Source organism: Hemiscyllium ocellatum, chromosome 3 (genome assembly GCF_020745735.1).
Source record: "Hemiscyllium ocellatum isolate sHemOce1 chromosome 3, sHemOce1.pat.X.cur, whole genome shotgun sequence".
NCBI lineage: Eukaryota > Metazoa > Chordata > Chondrichthyes > Orectolobiformes > Hemiscylliidae > Hemiscyllium > Hemiscyllium ocellatum.
Window position 1 is genome coordinate 8,187,505 of NC_083403.1, and position 27,361 is coordinate 8,214,865.

At 40.8% G+C, this 27,361-nt stretch overlaps 1 protein-coding gene across 1 annotated transcript in view; it reads left to right on the forward strand.

Moving 5' to 3' along the window:
- The window catches only part of LOC132834281 (dynein axonemal heavy chain 8-like), a 1,170,382-nt gene that overhangs the window by 710,375 nt on the left and 432,646 nt on the right, over positions 1-27,361 (forward strand). Inside the window, exons 39-41 of the mRNA XM_060853001.1 lie at positions 10,318-10,422; positions 15,910-16,071; positions 26,517-26,741. Of these exons, the coding sequence (XP_060708984.1) occupies positions 10,318-10,422; positions 15,910-16,071; positions 26,517-26,741 (492 nt within the window). The remainder of the gene's footprint in view (positions 1-10,317; positions 10,423-15,909; positions 16,072-26,516; positions 26,742-27,361) is intronic.

Below are 27,361 nucleotides of genomic sequence, written 5' to 3' on the forward strand. Positions count from 1 at the left end.
TGTTCATTTATTTGACATGGACATTTCTGACAAGGACAAAAATTACTGTTCATCCACAGTTGCCCATCAGGATGTGGTGGTATGCCTATTGAATTAGGAACATAATTCATTAATCTAGTCTTCTACTGTTTCTGGGGAAGCGAATACCACAGACAAAAAAGTAAAAACCCATAGTCCCAGTAGATTAATTGAGTTCAGTTGATTGAATGGCTAGTTTGCAATGCAGAGTTACGCCAACAGCATGGGTTCAATTCTCGTGTCGGCTGAGATCAATAAAGGACCCAGTTCCTCAACCCTTGCCTAAGGCATGGTGACCGTCAGGCTAAACTCACCATTAGTCATCTCTTTCTCTTTATGATGAGAGAGTAGCTCCATGGATTTGAATTTAATGTCACGTGTACCGAGGCACAGTGAAAAGCTTTGTCTTGTGAGCAACATAGGCAGATCACGTAGTTAAATAGCATAGATAAGTAAAGAATAGGTAGCCAGCGGCAAAACAAAAATACAGGTACAGGCAAATATTAAGAATTTCTGAGTCCATTCAGTATTGTAACACCAGCAGAGTAGAAACTGTTTCAAAACCGGCTAGTGCATTTGTTCAGGCTTCTGTATCTTCTCCCTGATGGTAGAGGCTGTAGACAAACATTGCCAGGGTGGGATGGATCTTTGAGAATGCTGGCGGCCTTTCCTTGACAGCAGGGCTGGTAGATGGATTCTATCGATGAGAGGTTGGCCTTTGTGACTGTCTGGCTTGAATTCAGTACTCTCTGTAACCGTCTCTAATCTTGAATAGTACAGTTGGCATACATCCAGACAGAATGCTCTCGATGGCGAACCTATAAAAGTTTGCAAGGGTATTCGCCATCACGCCAAATCTTCTCAGCTGCCTGCGGAAGAAGAGACGTTGTTGGGCCTTTGTAACCACTGCGTCTACATGAAGAGTCCAAGAAAGCTTGTTGTTGATTACCACTCCCAGGAGCTCAACATTGTCCACTCGTTCCACCTCTGTGCTGTTAATGTGCAGGGGGACATGAGTAACATCCCGCTGAAAGCCAGTAATGAGTTCCTTCGTTTTGCAGGTATTGAAAGCTAGGTTGTTCTCAGTGTACCATTTTTCCAGGTCTTCCACTTCCCGTCTATAGTCTGTTTCGTCATCATCTGAGGTTTGACCGACCATGGTGGTGTCATCAGCGAACTTGTAAATGGCGTTAGTCTGTTATTTGGCAACGCAGGCACGGGTATACAGTGAGTACAGTTGGGGGCTGAGTATGCACCCCTGGGGGGGCCTTCAATGTTAAGTGTTAGTGAGGATAAAATATTGTCCCCAATCTTCAGTGATTGTGGTCTACAGGTCAGGAAACTGAGCATCTAAGAGGTGACATTTTTCAGCAAATCCCAGAAAATGAGACAAGAGTCTCATGGATGTAGAGCAAGAGGCCTATTAACATGGATTATTGCTCACTGCCACACTCATCTTACCTCATTAATATTCAGGATCTCACTCTCCCTTCCGTCAGATAGAAGTTTGATGCCAAGGATTCATGATATGAAAGACTGGGCTGATGCCTGATGACTGCAGCTTGCTGTTTGTTTCTCCAGGTCTCTACCTTGAACAGGTGCCAACATCTTAGGATTTGCTGCAACATGCATCTGACTATTCACTGATGTCGGTATTGTACATATACCATCCTCACAATTTAGTCATGGCTTATCGCTGATCTGCTTACAATACAAATCTACATTTCAGTGCTGCTCTTTGTAGAGCACAAGCACCTCCCATTACAAATGCTGCTGCAAGGTATGACTTCAATAGACAATGCCGAGGTGCAGAGGGATCTGGATGTTCTAATCCACAAGTCATGGAAACTGAGCATGCAGTTACAGAACAATGATTAAGAAAGCTAATAGAATGCCATTCTTCAGATTCAATGTTCAAGTAAAAGAATTTGAAAGGTGGCAAAAAGATGTCCTGTCTTCTTGTCAGTCTGGGTACATTGTTCTAACAACCTCAGTCAGAATCATGGATCATGACGAGGCCAAACAAAAACACACAGGAGGAAAGATCCTTGGTTTCTTTTTCTTAAATGTGCAACCTGTGTATATTAAAACATTGAAACCATGAACCAAAAAGAATGCTATCTTTTATTTTGAGAGGAATTGAGCATAAAAGGAAGAACGCTATGTTTCAGCCTTAGATAACATTTGTGAGACCACATCTCAAATATGGTATAAACTTTGGTTACTTATTTAAGGAAGGGGGTAAATGTATTGCAGGTGGTTCAGAGGAGGTTTAAATACATTGATACCTGGAATTAATGGGTTGCCTAATGAGATTTAAGTGGGCTGTTTGGCTTGTTTTGACTTCAGTTTAGAAGGGCAAGGCGTGATTTGATTGAAGTTTATAAGATTCTAAATGGTCTTGACAAGGTGAACATGGACAGGGTGTTTCCTGTCATCTCCAGCAGTCCTAACAGGGATCAGCAGCTCCAGAGAGAGGGTGAAGATGGATCAGAATCTGAGAACATTGGACTGGAATGCTACAATAATGGATCAGAATCTGAGAAACATAGACTGGAATGTTCCAACAATAGAAAAGAGTTTATAAAAATTAGGGCGGCACGGTGGCACAGTGGTTAGTACTGCTGCCTCACAACACCAGAGACCCGGGTTCAATTCCTGCCTTGGGCAACTGTCTGTGTGGAGTTAGCACATTATCCTCGTGTCTGTGTGGGGTTTCCTCCAGGTGCTCCGGTTTCCTCCCGTCGTCCAAAAATGTGCAGGTTAGGTGAATTGGCCATGCTAAATTGCCCTAGTGTTAGGTGAGGGGGTAAATGTAGGGGAATGGGTTTGGGTGGGTTGCTCTTCAGAGGGTCAGTGTGGACTTGTTGGGCCGAAGGGCCTGTTTCCACACTGTAAGTAATCTAATCTAATCTAATCTCTTGTGGATCAGTCCATAACTGTGGACTATGTTTCAAAATTAGAAGTTGACCTTTGAGGACAGAGATGAGGGCTTTTCTTTTCTGTTAGTGGTTTTTGAAACTTTGGAATCTGTCTCAGCAAGCCTGAAGAGCCAAATAACCTATTTCTGCTGCTAACTCAGATGCTTATAATGACCTGAACAGTTGTGGCATACTAGGTAACTTGGTACCAGCATGCCAGTCATTAAGACCTTCATTTTTGAAGCTTACCACAACATAGAAATCAAATGCATGCTTTAGTCCATTTACTTCATAAGGTCTGCATATTTGTTTCTCCTATTAAAGTAGATAATCTCACTTTTTTTTTCAAATAATACTTCATCTGCCGTGATCTTGCCCATTCACTGAGTCTGTCTAATTTCTCTTGAAGCCACTTTATATTTTCCGTGCAATGCACATTCCCACATCACTTTGTACTTTCCTTATTGTCTGCTTCAGATGTGTTTTTACAGACTTTTGAACAGGTGGGATTGAACTCAGGCCTCCTATCCCAGACATAGGGAAACTACTCTGACACAACTGCCTAGCTTAGCTTTGTATCATCTACAAATTTGAAAATATTCCAATTGATCACCACATGAAATCATTGAGATATATACTGTAGCTGGGCTCAATAACTCATTCTTGTTCTCACCCACATCACAGATTGCCCAAGTGAGAATCACCCATTTATTTCTATCAAAATCCTAGGGTTACTGTTGACAAAAAAAGTATAATTAACTATATAAATACGGTGACTACAAGAGCTGGTCAGAGGCTCAGAATAATATAACAAGTTCCAAACCCCTCAAAGCCCCTGTTCACCATCTACTAGGCACAAGTGAAGAGCTTGGATGAGTGCAGTTCCAACAACATTCAAGAAACTTAGCACCATTGAGGATAAAGCAAGCCTCTCGATAGGCATTGCATCCAAAACCATCCAGTCCTCCAGCTCTTTTGCAGCAGTGTGTATCCTCGATGTAAGTTTGTTCGCTGAGCTGGATGGTTTGTTTTCAGATGCACTGGTGGTGTGGCCCACTTTTTATTTATGTGTTTAGGTTTCCTTGGTTGGTGATGTCATTTCACCACAGGAAAGGTGCACATCTAAGACGTGCTAGGACAAGCCAGAGACATGCATGATAATTTCTAGAAGCATGGCATTCCAACCAGAACTCTATCAACAATACATTGATTTGGGTCCTATTTACCAACCCCTGCGAAAAAGAACAGGAAATGACATCACTACAGGAAACGGTGTCACCAACTCAAGGAAACCTAAACACACAAATTAAAAAGCAGGCCATACCAACAGTGCTTCACCGGAGGCTCACTGATGATGTTACCTAGTATGGTGACAAAATGTCTGAAAACAAACCTTCCAGCTCAGCAAGCAAACATACATCCAGAACTTGAACCTGAGTTTCAACTCTTCTCAAAACTCACTCGTGTGTATCATGTACAGGATGCACTGTTAGTGTTCACCAATGCTCTCTGGATAACACCTTCCAAACCTATGATCAGTAACTTTTAGAAGGACAAGGACAGGAGATATATGGGAATAGTACCACTTTCAGGTTCCTCTCCAAACCCCACATCATAGGATTTAGCAACAAATCACCTTTCCTTCTACATCTGTGGGTAAAAATCCTGCAACTCCTTTCCTAAAAACATTGTGGGCCTACCTATAACAAATGGACTATAGTGGTTCAAGAAGATTGCTCACCAACATCTTCTCAAAGGCAACTAGGAATGACCAATGAATGATGGCTCAGACAATGATGCCACATAGAAAAATGCTTTGTTTTCTGCCATTAAGTCATCTTTATTCCATATCAATACATCACCTCATAGGTGATGTGCTTTAATCTTGCTAGCCATATTCGACTGAGGAACCTTATCAAAAGCATTCTGAAAATCCGTATATACTAAGTCCAATGTCTCCCCTTTCAACAAGTATGTTAGGAAAGTCCTCCAAACACTCCAACCAGTTAATCATACAATGATTGCCTACTTTTAAATCCATGCTGACTAGACCCACTCAGAATGCAAGAGTATCCCAGAGTGCATTTGTCATTTCCTTTATAGTAAATTCTATCATTTTCCTACTACTGATATATGACTAACAGATCTGTTATTCCCCATTTCCCTCTCACCTCCTTCTTAGATAGTGTATTGACAGTGGCTAGCTTTCTATCTGCAGGAATCATTCTGAAATCTATGGAATTTTAGGTGATGATCTCCAATTGATCTGTTATCTCTGTAGCCATTCTCTTTAATAGTTTTGGGTATAGTGCTATGAATTTGAAGGCGTGGAGTGTACCTTTAAAAGAGAGTGAATGCTGTTCTGCAGTGAAAGCTTAGAAGAGCATCTCAGAGTGTACTGGAAAATTGAAAATATGTAACATTTGGCTGTGAAATGGATACCTGAGTTGGTTGCTGTTTAGACAACAATTCACATTTAACCAATCAGTTTAAATTATGCCCCAGGATACTAAAACCCAATCGAGTTTGAATTTATTGTTTTGCCAACATTGAACCAATGAGATGATCTTATGTTGGAGATATAAAAATACATACACTTTGAAATTCAAAGACAGCAACTGCCATTGAGACAGACCCAAGAAATTAGGAAACACTCTTTATCAAAGGTACCTTTGCATATGAAACATATTCGCTGTAAAAAGAAATAAGACGACCCAGGGAGATTTTCAGCCAGAAGAAGCAGGACACCGAAGATGACAGCTGCTGTACAGTTTTGAAATTAAGTTGATGTAGTTTTAATAAGTGTTTTGTTGGAACTGTGGATTGTTATAAGGTTGGATGCAGATAATAAGCAGTTAAGTAAAAGGGGAGCTTAGAGTCGTGAATGATTGTTGTTTAATGTTCACTTTTATAGCTTAAAAAATTGATATTATTCTATTTAATCCTGGATTTTGGGGACTTGTCTGTCACTCAAATTTAACAGATTATGAGGTGAGGTGAGCTTTTCTGTGTATTTAGTTTAATTAAGAGAAGGGCTCGTCGCCGTGTCGTAACAGTGGACTGTCAGCTCCTGGGGACTTATCAACTTTCAGCTCCATTACTTTCTTCAGAACAGCCTACTTCGAATACTATTTTCTTCAACTCCTTATTCGCCCTGATTACTTGGATCTTGATTAAAAGGCCATTAATTGACTTTAGTAACTAAAAGAGGTTGTGATTGTTTTCCCTTTTTAAGTGCATGTTGTGAAAGTTGGCAGAGTTCTGAATGCAACCTTTGTCACTTTGTGTCAAGGATAGTCACATGCTATGGTCATGTAAGACAGAGGTAAGAAAAATTCCTTCACTCAGAGTGTTATGCATCTTTGACATTCTCTACCTCGGGGATTATGGTTGCTCAGTTGATAAGTGTGTTCATTACTGAACTGAGATTGATAGAATTGATGCAAAAGCTCCTACATAACTTTAGTGAATTGCAGAAAAATTTAACATGCTCTAGTTCCTAATTCTTATGATAGGAAATCTGAATGTGTTCTGATATTTAATTAATTAGATTCAATTATCTGAAAAGACACAGAGAATATGGTACAGTATCCATCAACTTGTAAAATGATTTCAACCTATAATTGTGCAAAGTAAAACCACATGATGTGTAAAATGGGGGGCACTACCTGCTGATATCAGTTTCCCATTGGGTGGAGTAAGTTAAAATTACCCTTGATAGTTTTCAATGAATAAAGATCTTATATTCATCAAGATGGTGTCCAGAAGCAAACAAAAACTAAAAGAACTGCAATAGTTGGAAATCAGAAACAAAAGCAGAAATTGCTGGAAAAGCTCAACAGGTCTGGCAGCATCTGTGGAGAGAAATCAGAGTTAATGTTTTGGGTCAAGTGATCTTTCCTCATAACTGATGGCAGCTAGGAAAATATTTGTTGCAAAATGCAAAAGGTGGGAATGGAGAGGGGATAAGGAGTAAATGATAGGTGGAGATTGAGCTCAAAGAGAGAGAAGAACAGTTGCACAGGCAAAGTAGAAGATAGCAATCAGGCTAAGAGGGCAAGTAGCTGTTCATAGGAACTGTTAGTGACTAACAATTGTTTGTGTGTAACAGCAGATTATGTGATAACAAGGCTTAGTGTGTGGGGTTAGGCTAATGACATAGGAAGGCTCAAGCCCGAAAACTATTGAACTCAATATTGAGTCCAGTCAGGGAACAGGATGTGTTGAAGTGGCAGACAACTGGAAGCTCAGGGTCATTTTGCAGACAGAATGTAGGTGTATGGCAAAGCAGTCACAAAGTCTACATTTTGTTTGACCAATGTAGAGGAGACCACATTGTGAGAAGTGAATGCAGTAAAATATATTGAGTGAAATGCGGATAAAGAGCTGCTTCACCCGAAAAGTGTGTTTGGGCCCTTGAATACTGAGGAGGGAGGAGACAAACAGAAAGGTTTTATACTTTCTGGGATTGCAGGGGTAGGTTCTGTGGTGCTGTGGGGGAATGTTAAGAGTGAAGGAAGAGTGGTTCATGGTGTCTTGGAGGGAATGGTCCCTGCAGAAGGTGGACAAGGCAGGAGAGGGGAATAAATCTGGTGGTGACATCCCACTGGAGGTAGCAGAAATGGCAGCTAATGACCATCTGGATGTGGATGCTGTAGGATGATAGGTAAGGACAAGGGGAATCCTACTGCTGTTGAGGGAGGGAAGAGAGGGATTGATGGCTGAAGTGCTGGAGATAGGTTGAACCCAATTGAGGGCCTTGTCAATGATGGTGCTGGTTGAGGAAAAAAGGGGAGACTTTGGAGGCTCCCTTGTCAAAGCTGGCCTCATTGGAACAGATGCAATGGAAATGGAGGAACTGGGAGAATGGAATAATGTCTTTACAAGAAGCAGGGTGTGAGGAAGTGAAGGGTTTTCCTGATGAAGGGCTTGTGCCCGAAACGTCGAATTTCCTGTTCCTTGGATGCTGCCTGACCTGCTGCGCTTTTCCAGCAACACATTTTCAGCTGTGAGGAAGTAGAGTCAAGGCATGGAATTTGGTGGGTTTGAAGTGGATATTGGTGGCCAGCCTATCTCCAGAAATGGAAACAGAGATGTTGAGCAAGGGAGGAGTCAAAGATTGACCAGGTGAAAGTGAGTGCGGGGTGGAAATTGAAAGTGAAATTGATAAACATTTCCAATTCCAGACGAGAGAGGAAAGCAGCACTGATGACGTCATCTCTACACCTGATTGAGGTATATAAGATAATGAGAGGAATAAATAGAGTCAATAGCCAGAGACTTTTCCCCAGGGCAGGATTAACGGGTATGAGGGGTCATAGTTTTGAAATATTATGGGAAAGGTATAGAGGAGACATCGGGGTAGGGTCTTTACGCAGAGAGTTGTGAATGAATGGAATGCGTTGCCAACAGTGGTGGTGGAAGCAGAGTCATTAGGGACATTTAAGCAATTTCTGGACAGGCACATGGATAGCAGTGAGTTGAGGGGTGCGTAGGTTAAGTTATTATATTTTACATAAGGATTAAACCTTGGCACAACATCGTGGGCCAAAGGGTCTGTTCTGTGCTGTACTTTTCTATTTTCTATGTTCTACTGAAGAAAGAGTTGTGGCTGGGGGCTGAAATATGACTGGAGCAATATACTCTACAAAGAGACAGGCAAAACTGGGGACCATGTGGGTATCCATGGCCATTCCTCTGACCTGAAGAAAGTTAAAAGAAAAGTTGCTATCATGAGGATGAGCTTGGCCAGGCAGTGGAGGGTGGTGGTATGGGACAGTTCAGGCCTGTTTTCTAGGAAGAAGTGGAGAGGCCTGAGACCATCCTAGTGGGAGATGAAGTGTAAAAGGATTACACACTCATGGTAAACAGGCTGGAGCCTGCAAACTTGAAATTCTGAAACTGATGTAAAGAGTCGGAAGAATTCCAAATGTAAGTAGGCAGGGGCTAGGCAAGGGGAGAAAAAAACTGGGTTGAAAGAGGAAGCAATGAGGTGTTTGGGGCAGGAGCAGGGAACAACAATGGGGCTGTCCAGGCAGTCATGCTTGTGGATTTTGGAATGGAGGCAGAAATGAGCTGTTTGAGGTCAGGAGACCATCAGCTTGGAGGCACTGAGTGTGGAGAACACCAGATAAAATGAGGTTAGTTACCATTGTGGATGGGGTAACGTGATGTGCCATTGGAGGGTCATGGTTCAGGAGGAGGTAAGGGGAGATATCTGAGAGCTGGTGCTCGGCCTTTACAATGTTAAGGTCAGTCCACCAGACAACAGTACTGCACTTATAAGCAGACTTAATTACAAAATTAGGGTTAGATCTGAGAGTATGGAATTTAATCCATTCCTGGAGGGATAAGTTGGAATTGGGGGAGGGACTACCCAAGTCACGTCAGCACTTCTGAATGAATAGGTCAAGTACAGGTAAAAGGCCAGAATGAGGAATCCATATGGATGGAGAGTGTTGGAGGTGGGCGAAGGGATCTATTGGAAAGGGAGAGGATTCTTGTCCAAAGAAATGGGCACAGAGGTGAAGGCAATGGAAGAGGAGTTCAATTTTATGTTGTGCCCAAACTTCATTAAGGTGGTGACGAGGATGGCACAGTGGGTCAGTAGTTAGTCCTGCTGCCTTGCAGCACCAGAGACCTGGGTTTGATTCAGGCCTTGGGCAACTGTCTGCACAGAGTTTGCACATTCTCCCCATGTCTGCGTGGGTTTCCTCCCACAGTCCAAAGATGTGCAGCTTAGGTAAATTGGCCAACCTAAGTTGCCCATAATGTTCAGGGATGTATAGGTTAGGTGCATTAGGGAATAACGTAGAGTAATAGGGTTGGGCAATGGGTCTGGCTTACTCTTCGGAGGGTTGGTATGGACTTGTTGGGCCGAAGGGCCTGTTTCTACACTGTAAGGATTCTATGATTCAGAGGGAGAAACTGAGACCTCTGCTGTGTAAAGAACATTGAAACTTATCTTGAAAAAAAGTTAAATTTTGTTTTGGATAGCTGAGCAAAGACCCACCTTGCATTGTTTCAACCACTTACATATTTTCTTTGCAGAAATGTTGCATCATATGTAATCTCAGTCTTTTCAGTTCAGCTTTCATGTCAGGAAGCTATTGTTATAGGAAGAGTTTTGACATACTGGATTGTTTTCTTTGGAAGTGATCATGAAAACTTAAAAGAAAGTCAACCCTATTGTACTGAATATTCCCATTGTGTGAACCATCTTTGGCTGTATCTTAAAATGACATCCTCTGATTCTGCAACTCTTTAAACTTAGCTTCAGTGCATAATTCTAGATATACACAATGCAAATCATTCAAAATTGCTCCAAATTTATGATTAAGTTTCATATTATCTAAATTTTATATATTTTTTAATACAGGCCCACTTAGCAGGAATATTTGATAATGTAAATGAGGCAGTCTTCCACCCAAAGGAGTACGATACCATTCTGGCTGTCACTTCAAGAGAAGGAGAAAAAATTCACGTAATTATATCTTGCAATTAGATAGTATAATTGATGCAATTTAAAATAATTTATAAGTATTTAATCCATATTATTCTGTGAACTATTGGCTTTGACTACAATTAAGTATTGTATAGTATTTCATGTTACATAGATTTTAAGTCGAGAGTGTGATGCTGGAAAAGAACAGCAGGTCAAGCAGTATCCAAACATCAACAGAATCGACATTTCGGGCGTAAGCCCTTCATCAGCATTTGATGATGATGCCCTTTGATTCCTGATGAAGGGCTTATACCCAAAACGTCTATTCTCCTGCTCTTTGGATGTTGCCGACCTGCTGTGCTTTTCCAACACCACACTTTTGACTTTGATCTCCAGCATCTGCAGTCCTCACTTTCTCCTATACAGATTTTAACCCAACAGTAATGAAGAATGATGCAGATCCAACTAAAGCCAAGAGCTTTGATACCATCCATGGTCATGCAAGCTTAATTGTCACTGAATCCGCCAATCCTCCTTCTGAACTTATGACATGGGAACATCAATAAGTCCATGTTACTTGTTGTTTCTTTGCTGTTGCTGGGTTAATATCCTGGAACTCCCCAGTGTAGTGGGTTAATTGGATGTGCAATGTTACAATTCCCACAGAACATTTGTTAAAGTATGATCTACATGAGATGAACAGAAAGAAAACCACTGGACAAGAATTCACTTTATAAAACTGCTCTGTAACAAACTAAAATCAACATAGCTCAAATATTAATGAAAAGGTAAATTTTGGTTTGAATAGTCAATAAAACAAAGGTCCACTTTGAATAGTTACAACCATTTCCATTATTTTGTCGCAGAAATGTTACATCATGTGAAATCTCAGTCTTTCCAATTCAGATTTCAAATTATAGAATCTTGTATTTGCCATCCAATCATTTCAACTGCTAAGTCACATTCAACTTAGCAGTTCCACCTGAAATTCCCAGATACAGATATCAACAATTATTTGATCATCAATGAACTCTTGTTGGTACTATTTTTAAAACCATTTCTAAACCATTCCATTCAGGTTTCAACTCCTTTGAGAGTGGAGGTCATTTTCTTGCCTAAACCATATGTTTAATGTTCAAATCTCTGGAACTGAAGAAAGATTTTCAGCTAATGAACCAGTCAAATTGTTGTGAAGCACAATTGAATTCAACCCATTTATTTAAATGTTTTATTTTCATTTTTTATCTTTCTAAATTTATTTTAATTATTTGAGGTGTGGCCATTGATGAAATTCAGATACATGTAGAAGCTGGAATTAAAAGCTTGCCTCATGATGCATTGGGTCTTTCAAATTCATTAGCTGCTATTTTAGTGTGTTGGTGGGTTTGTTGGTCACAAACCCACCAACAGACTAAAACAGCAGCTAATGAACTTGAAAGACCTTACACAGACAACAAGCAAAACTAATATCATTTACAAAATACCGTGCAAGGACTGTAACAAATACTACACTGGACAAACAGGCAGAAAACTAGCCAGCAGGATCCGTGAACATCAACTAGCCACAAAACGACATGACCCACTCTTACTAGTATGCTTACACACAAATAAGGAAGGACACCACTTCGACTGGGACACCACATCCATCCTAGGACAAGCCAAACAGAGCCACACATGAGAATTCCTAAAAGCATGGCATTCCAACCGGTACTCTATCAACAAACACATCTACCACCCCCTGAGAAAAAGAACATAAAATGACATCACCACAGGAAATGACATCACCAGCGCAAAGAAACCCAAACATATAAATAGAAAGCAGGAATCAGCAGCAGTGCTTTGCCTGGAGGCTCCCAGAAGATGTTACCTAGTAGGGTGATGAAATGTCTGGAAATGAACCTTCCAGCTCAGCAAGCAAACCTACATCCAGATACAGCAATGCGGTTAACTCTTAACTGCCTTCTGGGTAATTAGAGATAATCAATAAATGTTGGGCAGTCAGAGATTCTCACACTCCAAGAATGAATTAAAATAAATTTAAAATTCACCATTTGTTTCTGATTCATAATTACCTTTACTCAACCCTTTTCAGTGGGTATTTAAGATTCAACCCCATTGGAGTCACAGGTAGGTAAAGCCATCACGTTAGGATATTAGTGAACCAGATGTTTTATGACAATTTGCCACGGTTTACTTGGTCACCATCAAATTAACTAGATTTTTATTGAATTCATATTTCATCATCTACCATGCTGGGAATTGAACCCACATACTCAGAATATTAGCTTGGAACTCTCGATTACATGACTAGTGACATTATCATTATGCCACTGCCTTTGAAAGAGACAAGAATTTCCCCATAACTTCCTATGAAAATTCTCTGTAGCAACAAAATGCAATTTTCCTTGGGAAATTTCATTTTTTATAGCATCCTTTCAAATTTACAAAAGGATTTGTCCATTCCTTCATTAAATCTGTGTGCCACCAAATATGGAGAACCAAATCAAAATCATGCAATGTTGGCCTTGAGCCATCCTCAAAATTTGCTTCTAATGTACAGCTGTTCAGCTTATATCTTTCCAATTCTCTTTTGTTCCTTGACCTTATTGTCTTTTTCTAACTTCTCCCTTTCTGTTTCAAGTTTTCATTGCTCTGCCTTCTAATTTGAAGTGAAGGTCCTGGTGTTGGACTGGGGTGGACAAAGTCATAAATCACATGACACTGGATTATAGTCCAACATGTTTATTTGAAACTGCAAGCTTTTGGAGACATCACTCCTTCCTCAGGCAGTTAGTAAGAGCGAATACATCGGACACAGAATTTATAAGGAAAAGATTAAAGGGTCATGCAACTCATGCAAATGGATTGAAAAAACCTAAATGGCTATTAAGTTGTTAATCAGTTAGAATGAAAGTGCAGGTTTTGTTTGATTAACATGTAAATGCCAGAATTTCTCTCAAGTCACTGCTCCAAGATAACTTCAGGTTTTATCAAAAAAGTGGCACCTCAAGTCAGACAATGTCATCCTGGAGCTAGACTGGTTTTATTTCCGAAATAGGAATTTTTAAAATGTCACATTGACTGACTGTCTACAGAATGCACACACATTCTCATGCACACTCACATGCATGCTCTGACACACATATACTCCCTCACACTCCCCCTCAAGAGCGTACACACACTTTCTCTCCCCCTCTCTTCTTCACACATGCAGACACCCACGTTCTCAAACACATGCATTCTCTCTCTCACATATACACACATAAACCTATGTGTTGAATTTGCATTTGCAGATTTGTATTTGTAGATACATTCTATTTTGTTCAGAAAGCACACCATCTGTTGACAGTCAGCCAATGCAACAATTTAAAATTTACTAATTTGGCTCCAGATTGAGATACAAACAGAGTTGAAACATGGCCTCACACCTTCAATGCATTATCTGACCTGAGGTGTCACCTTTCTTCTGATAAAACCTGAAGTTATCTTGGGACAGTGACTTGAAAAACACTCTGGGATTTGCATTTAATCAATTGAAACCTGCACCTCTGTTGAATTGGATTAAAATGAGCTAAAACAGCTGGGACCTGTGAGAGCAAAAGAAATCAACAATATTCGAAAAAATCAGTTTGAGCTGACATTAGTCAACCTATATTGATAATACTGGAGTAGTTTTAGCTAAAGCTTGAAAGAGGGAGAAATGCAAGTTGTTCTCAATTTCTCTTCCAATTTTCGCTTTTCACAGGGAGAAAGACAAGATTTTTATACTTAAAATATATCAATAGTTGAGAGAAATTATCATTAGACATTCATCATTCATTACGCCAATACATTGAATTTTGATCTGTGTTGTCCTATTGACTTTCCAAAACAGTAAGTTACACATGTCATTCCATAACTTTGTTTTTGAATATGAATGTCTTTTTTTCGGCTAGAAGTTGAATTTCAAAACATCTGAGGAGCCATTTAATCATACTCTGACGAGGGTTGCCAAGGTTAGGAAATTCAGCCTGGGTCATGTTTGTTAATTTTAGCACTGTTTCTGACCTTTTGTCATACTCCTTTAACTTACTGTATTATAACCCAGGGGTTGGCCACTTACAGCCATAGAGAGTTAGAGATGTACAGCACGGAAACAGACCCTTTGGTCCAACTCGTGCATGCCAACCAGATATCCCAACCAAATCTAGTCCCATAGTCCAGCACTTGGCCCATATCTCTCCAAATCCTTCCTGTTCACAAACCCATCCAGATACCTTTTAAATGTTGCAATTGTACCAGCCTGCATCACTGCCTCTGACAGCTCATTCCATACACACAGCATCCTCTGTGTGAAACAGTTGCCCCTTAGGTCCCTTTTATATCTTTCCCCTCTCACCTTAAACCTTTGCCTTCTAGTTCTGGACTCTCTCAGCCCAGAGAAAAGACTTTATCTATTTATCCTATCCATTCTCCTCATGATTTTATAAACCTCGATGAGGTCACACCTCAGCCTTTGACACTCCAGGGAAAACAGCCCCAGCCTCTCCCTATAGCTCAAATCCTCCAACCCTGGCAACATCCTTAAAAATCTTTTCTGAACCCTTTCAAGTTTCACAACATCCTTCCATAGGAAGGAGACCAGAAATGCATGCAATATTCCACAGTGGCCTAACCAATGAGCTGTACAGCCGCAACATGACCTCCTAATGTCCATACTCAGTACGCTGACCAATAAAGTAAAAGCTGAAAATGTGTTGCTGGAAAAGCGCAGCAGGTCAGGCAGCATCCAAGGAACAGGAGATTCGACGTTTCAGGCATAAGCCCTTCTTCAGGAATGAGGAAAGTGTGTCCAGCAGGCTAAGATAAAAGGTAGGGAGGAGGGACTTGGGGGAGGGGCGTTGGAAATGCGACAGGTGGAAGGAGGTCAAGGTGAGGGTGATAGGCCGGAGTGTGGTGGGGGCGGAGAGGTCAGGAAGAAGATTGCAGGTTAGGAAGGCGGTGCTGAGTTCGAGGGATTTGACTGAGACAAGGTGGGGGGAGGGGAAATGAGGGGCCTACTCCTACTCCTGGTCCTTGTGTTCTTATGCTCTTATTTGAATCCCACCATGGTAGAAGGCAAATCCAAATGTGGTAAATTCTGGAATAAAAACTGAGATTATAGCAACCAGTGCTAATGAACAACAAATTTTTGTAAAAATCCACTTGGCTCACCAATATCCTTTGGGAAGGAAATTTGTTATCCTTACTAGATCTGGCCAACATGTGACTCCAGACCTACAGCAATATGGTCTGATCTGTTAGAGGTAAGCAACAGGTGCTGACTTAAGGAGGAACAACTGTGCGCCGTGAACAAATTAACAAAGTGTATTCCATTTGAAATCCCCTCACAAGATAAAAGTATTCTTTGAAAGCTCATGATTAACAATGCATTTTCCTCATTTCAATGTTTTTGAACATGTTTAAGTATCCTTCATGTTATATTCTATTATTATGGATGGTGATGCATATTTGTCACTTATATTTTTTTTCATGTTTGACATACAGCTGGATAATCCAGTGATTGCAAAAGGCCCCGTGGAGCTATGGTTAAGTGATTTATTGCGTGTGCAGCAAGCATCATTGCATACTGTGATTAAATTAGCATATTACAGCTTCAGTGAACCAGATTTCCAGCTCATTCCTTTCCTTTATGAGGCTCCAGGCCAGGTAAATCAATAAAGATAATTTATGTTTTGATTTCTTATCCTTTCTTAGAATCAGGCCATGCATACAGTCCGAACTTGATTTCATAAGTGGAAAGGCGAAAATATTCCAGTTTTATAACACAATTTATGCCAGGAGTTCAAAATTTTCTTTCAAATGCCATTTCCAGTGTAATCTTTACAGGCTGTTTTCTAAAGAATGACCCTGAAAAGAAAGATAATTAATTAATGTGAATCAGTTATTGATCTAACAGTGAACATTCAATTCAGGTTTTGTCAAGACTACTCAGCTCATGACCTCTTTGCAGTGTTATAAAGTTGAAGGAATGTGCCGTAGAGTGAATGCTGTTCTGCAGTGAGAGCTTATGAGAGCACTCTCAGTGTACGTGAAAACCGAAAATATGTAAACATTGGCTGTGAAATGGATACTTGAATTGGTTGCTGTTTTATTTGAATTTAACCAATCAGTTTAGTTATTTCCCAGGATACTAAAAACCAATCGAGTTTGAATTTAACCAATCAGTTTAAATTATGCCCCACGATACTTAAACCCAGTCAACATTGAATTTATTATTTTGCCAACATCGAACCAATGAGATGATCCAGTGTTGGAGATATAAAAAAAGGCAGGCATTTTGAAAATCAGACAGAGCAACTGCCATCGAGACAGACCCAAAAAATTTGGATCGCTCTCTACCAATGGTACCTTTTCATATGAAACATATTTGCAGTAAAAAGAAAGAAGACAAATCAAAGAGATCTTCAGGCGGAAGAAGACAGTGACCAAAGATAACAACTGCTGTATGGTTTTGAAATTAAGTTGATGTAATTTTAATAAGGATTTTGTTGGAACAGAGTATTGTTATACATTTGGAAGCAGGTAAGAAGAAGCTAAGAGAAAGGGAGGCTTAGAGGTGTGAATAATTGTTATTTAATGTTCACTTTTAGAATTAAAAAGTAAATTGACATTATTTTCTTGAAATGGTGGAATTTGGGGAGTTCACTGTCACTCATATTTTAACAAATTATGAGGCAAGGTGAGCTTTTCTGGGTGTTTGGTTTAATTCACAGCGGGGTTCACTGCTGTGTTGCAACAACAGTCATCTGAATTTCAAACGTGGGGTGATAATAACTGTTCCTGGTATCAAGGCCCACTTTGACCGAGTGTGGCATGAATCCTCAAAACTCAAGTTTATTATTTAAGCATGATTTCCCTTTCATAAATCAAGGCTGACTTTTTTCTAATCCTGTTAATAGTTTCCAACTTAGCTATTACCACGTCATAGAGATGTACAGCATGGAAACAGACCCTTCGGTCCAACCTGTCCATGCCGACCAGACATTCTAACCCAATCTAGTCCCACCTGCCAGCACCTGGCCCACATCCCTCCATCACTTCCTATTCATATACCCATCCAAATGCCTCTTAAGTGTTGCAATTGTACCAGCCTCCACCACGTCCTCTGGCAGCTCATTCCATAAACGTACCACCCTCTGCGTGAAAATGTTGCCCCTTAGGTCTCTTTTATATCTTTCCCCTCTCACTCTAAACCTATGCCATCTGGTTCTGGACTCCCCCACCCCAGGGAAAAGACTTTGCCTATTTATCATATCCATGCCCCTCATAATTTGGAAACCTCTATAAGGTCACCCCTCAGCCTCCGATGCTCTAGGGAAAACAGCCCCAGCCTGTTCAGCCTCTCCCTGTAGTTCAGATCCTCCAACCCTGGCAACATCCTTATAAATCCTTTCTGAACACTTTCAAGTTTCACAACATCTTTCTGATAGGATGGAGACCAGAATTGCATGCATATTCCAACAGTGGCCTAACCAATGTCCTGTACAGTCGCAACATGACCTCCCAACTCCTGTACTCAATACTTTGACCAATAAAGGAAAGCATACCAAATGCCTTCTTCACTATCCTATCTACCTGCAATCCCACTTTCAAGGAGCTATGAACCTGCACTCCAAGGTCTCTTTGTTCAGTAACACTCCCTAGGACCTTACCATTAAGTGTATAAGTCCTGCTAAGATTTATGTTCCCAAAATGCAGCACCCCGCATTTATCTGAATTAAACTCCATCTGCCACTTCTCAGCCCATTGGCCCATCTGGTCCAGATCCTGTTTTAATCTGAGGTAACCCTCTTCACTGTCCACTGCACCTCCAATTTTGGTGTCATCTGCAAACTTACTAACTGTACCTCTTACGTTTGCATCCAAATCATTTATGTAAATGACAAAAAAGAAAGGACCCAGCACCGATCCTTGTGGCACTCCAATGGTCACAGGCCTCCAGTCTGAAAAACAACCCTCCACCACGACCCTCTGCCTTCTACCTCTGAGCCAGTTCTGTATCCAAATGGCTAATTCTCCCTGTATTCCATGAGATCTAACCTTGCCAATCAGTCTCCCATGGGGAACCTTGTCGAATGCCTTACTGAAGTCCGCATAGATCACGTCTACTGCTTTGCCCTCATCAATCTTCTTTGTTACTTCTTCAAAAAACTCAATCAAGTTTATGAGACATGATTTCCCATGCAGGAAGCCATGTTGACTATCCCGAATCAGTCCTTGCCTTTCCAAATACATATACATCCTGTCCCTCAAGATTCCCTCCAACAACTTGCCCACCACCGAGGTCAGGCTCACCAGTCTATAGTTCCCTGGCTTGTCTTTACCACCCTTCTTAAACAGTGGCACCACGTTTGCCAACCTCCAGTCTTCCTGCACCTCACCTGTGACTATCGATGATACAAATATCTCAGTAAGAGGTCCAACAATCATTTCTCCAGCTTTCCACAGAGTTCTCGGGTACACCTGATCAGGTCCTGGGGATTTATCCACTTTTAACCCTTTCAAGACATCCAACACTTCCTCCTCTGTAATATGGACATTTTGCAAGATGTCACCATCTATTTCCCTACAGTCTATATCTTCCATTTCCTTTTCCACAGTAAATACTGATGCAAAATATTCATTTTGTAACTCTCCCATTTTCTGTGGCTCCGCACAAAGGCCGCCTTGCTGATCTTTGAGGGGCCTATTCACTCCCTAGTTACCCTTTTGTCCTTAATATATTTGTAAAAATCCTTTGGATTATCCTTAATTCTATTTGCCAAAGCTATCTCATGTCCCCGTTTTGCCCTCTTGATTTCCCTCTTAAGTATACTCCTACTTTCTTTCTACTCTTCTAAGGATTCACTCGATCTATCCTGTCTATACCTGACATTTGCTTCCTTCTTTTTCTTAACCAAACCCTCAATTTCTTTAGTCATCCAGCATTCCCTATACCTACCAGCCTTCCCTTTCACCCTGACTGGAATATACTTTCTCTGGATTCTTGTTATCTCATTTCTGAAGGCTTCCCATTTTCCAGCCCTCCCTTTACCTGCGAACATCTGCCTCCAATCAGCTTTCAAAAGTTCTTGCCTAATACCATCAAAATTGGCCGTTCTCCAATTTAGGACTTCAATTTTTAGATCTGGTCTATCCTTTTCCATCACTATTTTAAAACAAATAGAATTATGGTCGCTGGCCCCAAAGTGCTCCCCCACTGACACCTCAGTCACCTGCCCTGACTTATTTCCCAAGAGTAGGTCAAGTTTTGCACCTTCTCTCGTAGGTACATCCACATAATGATTCATAAATTTGTTTTGTACACATGAGCAAATTCCTCTTCATTTAAACCTTTAACACTATGGCAGTCCCAGTCAATGTTTGGAAAGTTAAAATCCCCTACCATAACTACCCTATTATTCTTACAGATAGCTGAGATCTCCTTACAAGTTTGTTTCTCAATTTCCCTCTGACTATTGGGGGGTCTATAATACAATCTCAATAAGGTGATCATCCCTTTCTTATTTCTCAGTTCCACCCAAATGACTTCCCTGGATGTATTTCTGGGAATATCCTCCCTCAGCACAGCTGTAATGCTATCCCTTATCGAAAATGTCACTCCCCTTCCTCTTTTGCCCCCCTTTGTATCCTTCCTATCACATTTGTATCCTGGAACATTAAGTTGCCAGTCCTGCCCATCCCTGAGCCATGTTTTTGTAATTGCTTTGATATCCCAGTCCCATGTTCCTTACCATGCCCTGAGTTCATCTGCCTTCCCTGTTCGGCCCCTTGCATTGAAATAAATGCAGTTTAATTTATTAGTCCTATCTTGTCCCTGCCTGCTTGACTCACTTCTGTTCTCAGCTGTACCCTTCTCACATCAATCTCTTTCCTCACTACCTCCCTGGGTTTCCCCCCACCACAACCTTACTAGTTTAAATCCTCCCAAGCAGTTCTTGCAAATTTCCCTGCCAGTATATGAATCCCCTTCCAATTTAGGTGCAATCCGTCCTTCTTGTTCAGGTTACTTCTAATGATCCAAAAATGTGATTCCTTCTCCCATACTCCAGCTCCTCAGCCATGCTTTCATCTGCTCTATCCTCCAATTCCTGCTCTCACTAGCTCATAGCATTGTGAGTAATCCAGATATTACTACTCTTGAGGACCTCCTTTTTAATTTATGCCTAACTCTCTGTAATCTCCCTTCAGAGTCTCAACCTTTTCCCTTTCAATGTCGTTGGTACCAATGTGGACAATGACCTCCTGCTGGCCCCCCTCCCCCAAGAGAACATTCTGCACCCTCTCTGAGACATCCTTGATCCTGTCACCAGGGAAACAACACACCATTCTGCTTTTTCTCTGCTGGCCACAGAAAAGTCTGTCTGTACCTCTGACTACAGAATCCCCTAACACAATTGATCGCTTGGAAGCCGACGTACCCCTTGTTGCATTAGAACCAGTCTCAGTACCAGAAACTTGGATGTTCGTGCTACATTCCCTTGAGAATCCATCACCCTCTACATTTTCCAAAACAGCATACCTGTTTGAAATGGGTATATCCACAAAAGACTCCCGCACTAGTGCCTACCTCTCTCACCCTTCCTGGAGTTAACCCAGCTATGTGACTGTATCTGAGACTTTACCCCCTTCCTAAAACTGCCACCCATCACATACTTGCTGCTATTGCAAATTCCTCATCGCTTCTATCTGTCTCTCCAACCGATCCACTCGATCTGATAAATTTGCATCCAACAGCATTTATGGCAGATATAATCTGCAGTAACCCTTAAACTCTCTTTAAACTCCCACATCTGACAAGAAGCACATATCACTGCAAAGGCCATTTTTGCTCCTTCACAATCTACAGATCCAGAAAATAACACCATCTTATTCCTCTACAAACAGTGCCCAAGGTTAAATTAATAGCTATGGCTTATATTTTAAGTTTAATCAAGAGACTTATCTCCAAAAACATATAATCAAGAAAGAATCCACAATACTCACTACTGCAGCCTTTCTCTTGGACAGACTTAAAACAACAATCAACTTATCTGATTCTGTGCTGTGAACTTCGCCCAACAGTTCCTCCAAGATTAGTTGTGAATTTCACCATCTTTTATAGTAGTCACTAGCATTTTCCCCACCACTGATATTAAGCTAACCAGTCTGTAATTCAATTAAATGACATTTCTGGAGTTACTTGCTTTAATCCAATGGGACCTTCCCAAATTTAAGGAGTTTGGAAATCAAAATCAATAAACCAATTATCTCACTAGCCATTTCATTTAAATACTTGGATATAGAATATCAAGACTTGGGAACTTGTCAGCCTGCAGCTCCAACATTGTATTCAGTGCCACTTAGGATCAGGGAGTTAATGAGGCATATATCAGGGAAACAGGCCCTTCAGCCCAACTTGTCCATGCTGACCACGTTTCCTGAACCAATGTCCCATTTGCCTGCGTTTTGTCCAAACCCCTCGAAACCATGTACGTATCCAAATGTCATAGAGTCACAGAGATGTACACACAGAAGCAGACTCTTTGGTCCAACTCGTCCATGCTGACCAGATATCCTAACCTAATCTAGTCCCATTTGCCAGCACTTGCCAATATATCTCTAAACCCTTCCTGTCCATATACCTATCCAAATATCTTTCAAATGCTACAATTGTACTAGCCTCCACCACTTCTTCTCACTACTCATCCTCTGCATGAAAAGATTGCACCTTAAGTCCCTTTGATATCTTTCCCCTCTTACTCTAAACCAATGCCCCGTAGTTTTGGACTCCCCGACCCCAGGAAAAGACCTTGTCTCTTTGTCCTATCCATGCCCCTCATGATTTTATAAACCTGACGCTCCAGAGAAAACAGCCCCAGCTTATTCAGCCTCTCCCTGTTCTCAAATCCTCCAACCCTGGCAACATCCTTATAAATCTTTCCTGAACCCTTTCAAATTTCACAACATCCTTCCGATAGAAAGGAAACCAGAATTGCATGCAATATTTCAAAAGTGGCCTAACCAATGTCCTGTGCAGCTGCAACATGACCTCCCAACTCTTGTACTCTATACTTTGACCAATAAAGGAAAGCGGACCAAATGCCTTCTTCACTATCCATCCAACCTGCGACTCCACTTTCAATGAATTGTGAACCTGCATTCCAAGGTCTCTTTATTCAGCAGCTCCCCAGAACCTTATCATTAATTATATAGGTCCTGCTCTGATTTGCTTTTCCAAAATGCAGCATCTCACATTTACTGAAATTAAACTCCATCTGCCATTCCTCTGCCCATTGGCCCATCTGATCAAGATCCTGTTGGAATCTGAAATAACCTTCTTTGCTGCCTACTGCATCTCCAATTTGGTGCCATCTGCAAACTTACGAACTATGCCTCCTATGTTTTGCACCTTCTCTAATAGATACATCCACACACTGAATCAGAAAATTTTCTCAGTTCCACCCAACTAACTTCCTTAGATGTATGCCCAGGAATATCCTCCCTAAGTATCACAATAATGCTATTCTGTATTAAAAATGTCACTCCCCCTCCTGTCCTGTCCCCCTTTCTATCCTTCCTTTCTCATTTGTATCATGGAACATTAAGCTGCCAGTCCTGACCATCCTTGAGCCACATCTCTGTAATTGTTCTGATATTCCTGTCCCATGTTTCTAACCATGCCCTGTGTTCATCTGCCTTCCATGTTAGGCCTCTTGGATCAAAATAAATGCAGTCCTACCTTGTTCTCTACTTTGTTCCTGCCTGCTTTGACTGTTTGACATGCTCCTTCTCACAACTGTACCAGCCTCAGATTGACCTCTTTCCTCACTATCTCCCTGTGTCTTACCTGCCCCCCCGTCCGTTTCCCCCCCCACCCCCTCCACACACATACACACACACACACACGCACGCACACACCTTACTAGTTTAAATCCTCCTGAGCAGCTCTAGCAAATCCCCCTGCCAGTATTTTATTCCCCTTCCACTTCAGGTGCAATCCATCCTTCTTGGACAGGTCACTTCTACCTGAGAAGACGTTCCAATGATCCAGAAATGTGCATCCTTCCAACATGCAGTAGCTCCTCAGCCATACATGCATCTGTTCTATCCTCCTCATTCTACCCTAATTACCTCATCGAACTGGGAGTAATCCAAATATTACAACCTCGAGGACCTCCTTTTAAATTCCTGCCTAACTTTCTATATTCTCCCTTCAGAATCTCATTTTTCCCTTCCTATGTCATTGGTTCCAATGTGTACAATGACCTCCTGCTGTGTCCCCTCCCCTATGAGAACATTCTGCACCCTCTCTGAGACATCCTTGATTCTGGCACCAGAGAGGCAAGGCACTGTTCTGATTTTTTGCTGCTGGCCACAGAAGTGTCTGTCTGTGCCTCTGACTAGAGTCCCCTATCACAATTGATCACTCGGAACCTGACATACCCCTCATTACATGAGAGCAAGTCTTGATACCATAAACTTGGCTGTTTGTATTACATTCCTCTGAGAGTCCATCACCCCTTAATTTTCCAAAACAGCATACTTGTTTGAAATAGAGATAACTACAGGAGACTCCTGCACTACCTGTCTACACTTCCCCCCTACATTGTCTGGAGTTAACCCATCTACCTGACTGTACCTGTGTAGCCTTTCTTAACTGCCATTCATCATACCCCCGAGCTCTTCTAATTTCCTCATTGCCTCTAACTGCTGCTCCAACTGATCCATGTGATCTGATAGGAATGGTGGTGCTGGCTCGAAGAGCCAAATGGCCTCCTCCTGCACCTATTGTCTATTATCCCTATTTAAGCCGAAGTTCTTCTCTCTCAAACAGAATGCTAAATTCTAACATATTATGGTCACCATCTGCTCACAATCTTTTACTTTGACATCATTTATTAAATGTGCCTCATTACACATTAACAAGTCCAAAATATGATGTGGAGGTGCTGGTTGGACTGGCGTGGACAAAAATTACAAGCAACTCAACACCAGGTTACAGTCCAACAGGTTTATTTGGAAGTACAAGTTTTCAAAGAGCAGCGCTTCGAAAGCTTGTATTTCCAAATAAACCTGTTGGACTGTCCAAAATAGCCTGTGAGTCCAAAATAGCCTGATCCCTCATTGAATCCACAGTTTATTTCATGGTCAGCAGCATACACCTTGGTCTTGATCCTATTTGGAAAATGTAGGTCATTATTACCAAGAAGATACATAGATATAAGAGCATTGGGGGATAATAAAAGTAACAAGAGAGGAATGTTTTTGTTCAGCATGCTGTGTCAATCATTTTAATTATGAAAGTAAGTTATGATAATTAGACAGTCTGGAAAAGACAGGTCAAATTTGGCTTAATTTTGACGTCTCATATTGTTCCAAGAAACTGTTGTGAATAGCCTCCGTAAATTATTCCTCATGGCTTTCTCTGCCTATCAGACTTTTCCATTACATAAAGATTAGTGTCATCCATGATTAATGTACTATCTTTGTTACATACCTTCATTAACTCCTGATTTATTAGCTGTCCCACTGTATAGCTACTGTTAGGGGGCCTATAGATTACTCCTACCAGTATCTTATTCCTTTTTTAAAAAAATTACTTCCACCTACATGGATTGTATATCTTTTGATCCCAAATCATTTCTTGCAGTTGTACTCATTCCATCCCCACTAACAATGCTACCCATCACCCTTTTCTTCTTATTTGCCTTTTCGAAAAGTCACATACACTGAATATTCCCAGTTTTGATCTGCTTGTAACCAATTCTCAGCAGTGAAAATTTAAAAGCAGTTAAGATACTTAAAGACATTAATGACAATAGATGCTGTAAGAGTAAAAATAATTTTAAAAACAAATTAAAAATCCCCCTTACTTGGGAAAGTATGTAGTTGAATCGGAGGAAGTTCACAGCAGATTCACTAGATTAATTCTAAAGGTGAGGGCTTAGTCCTATGATGAGAGATTGAACAGTTTAGGCCTAAACTCTCTGGCTTTTAGAATAATGAGAAGAGAGCTAATTAAGATACCCAAAATGCGAAAGGGATTACAAAGTGAACATAAAAAGAATGTTTCCTCATGTAAGCAATTTGGAATTAGAGGGGATTTAAAACAGAGTTGAGGAGAAACTACTTCTCTCAAAGGGTCATGACTCTATGGAATTCACTCTCCCAGAATGTATGGATGCTGTGGCATTGAGTAAGTTTGAGCAGATTTTTAAATAATGGCTAGGTTGAATGATTATGGAGGAAAGTAGAGTTGAGGCTGTGCTTAGCCATGATCATATCAAATGGCAGAGCTGGGTCAAGGTACTGAATTGCTTATTTTCCCTGCTCCTAGCTCTTATGATTTTATTTTCTTAAGAACTTTACAAAAAATTCACGATAACACTGAAAGACTGCTGTACCTCTGTACACTGCTGACATCAAATGGGGAATTGCCTCAGCACTCTGGATTTCACTGGTCCCCTTGGTGATTTTTTTTTGTAACTGAAACAGACAGACCCGAACGCTCCAATGTAAAAGTTAAGACCACAGTTTATTTCATGGTCAGCAGCATACACCTTGGTCTTGATACTATTTGGAAAATGTAGGTCATTACTACCAAGAAGATACATAGATACAAGAGCATTGGGGGATAATAAAAGTAACAAGAGAGGAATGTATCTGTGTCAATCATTTAAATTATGAAAGTAAGTTATGATAATTAGACAGTCTGGAAAAGACAGGTCAAATTTGGCTTAATTTTGACTTCTCGTATTATGAAGAGAAGTTTTACATTTGCTTTTTGTTTTTAAATGATTTGAATACAGTCGAATAGAAAGTAAAGTTAAGAAAGTTAGGAGGAAAGAAAATATCGGGTGAAATGGTTTTATGGAAAAATCATTGCAGAATCATGAATGAAAGGAAGGTAGGATTCCAAGTTTCAGCTCCTTCAAAGTAAAGATGTAGTTTCTGGCCATTTCTTAATTCTCTTCTTTGGAACTATTAATAGAGCCTGAAAAAGAGAGTGTCTCTGCTTCCATTCTACCAAATCATGTAATTCAGTTCCAGTTCTTTTTCTGGAACATTTGTTATATGCATAAAATCTTTGTTTCCCTTTGTACTTCCAGGTAGGAATTCTAGCAATCCAGATATTGTGGACAAGGGACTCTGAAGATGCACTTCGATTGGCAAAAGACAGCAAAAAGATTATGCAGTCGACTAATCAGAAATTCCTAGAGCTGCTGAACTCTCTTATTGCCCAAACAACACATGACCTGACTAAATTTCAGAGAATCCAGTTTGAAACTCTTGTTACCATTCATGTTCACCAACGGGATATATTTGATGACTTGGTATGAAAATTTATTTTTTGCTTTAATTTAATGATTTGCATTTTGTCTATTACTTCAAGTTCAAGATCTCTACTAAACTTGTTATTTGAAAAGAGAATGATTCATCTAGGTGTCCTCAAAGGGAGCTTGATTTAACGCTTCAATATGGCATGAATCCAGACACTCATGGCTCTGGACTCCCTCCTCAGCTCAACTGAACTCCCAACACTTCCACACCCAGTCACATTCCATCTCTCAGCCTTGACCTCAGCCCTGATTTTACCTTGATACCCATCCTGACCTCAGTTTGACCTGAATTGCACCCTCAGTTCTCTTCCATTCCATTTTTTAGCTCCTGCATGGGAGCATCTCTCCACTGTGCAATTACAGCAGATGTTCACTGGCTGATCAAGTGATCAAAAGGTGAGGCCACATTGGATTTGGTACTGGGTAATGAACCAGGCCAGGTGTTCAATTTGGAAGGAGGTGAGCACTTTGGTGATAGTGACCACAATTCGATTAACATTACTTTAGCAATGGAAAGAGACAGGCCTATACTTGAGGACAAGAGTTATAACTGTTGCAAAGGTAATTATGATATGATTAGGCAAGATTTAGGATGAGGAAGGAAACTGCAGGGA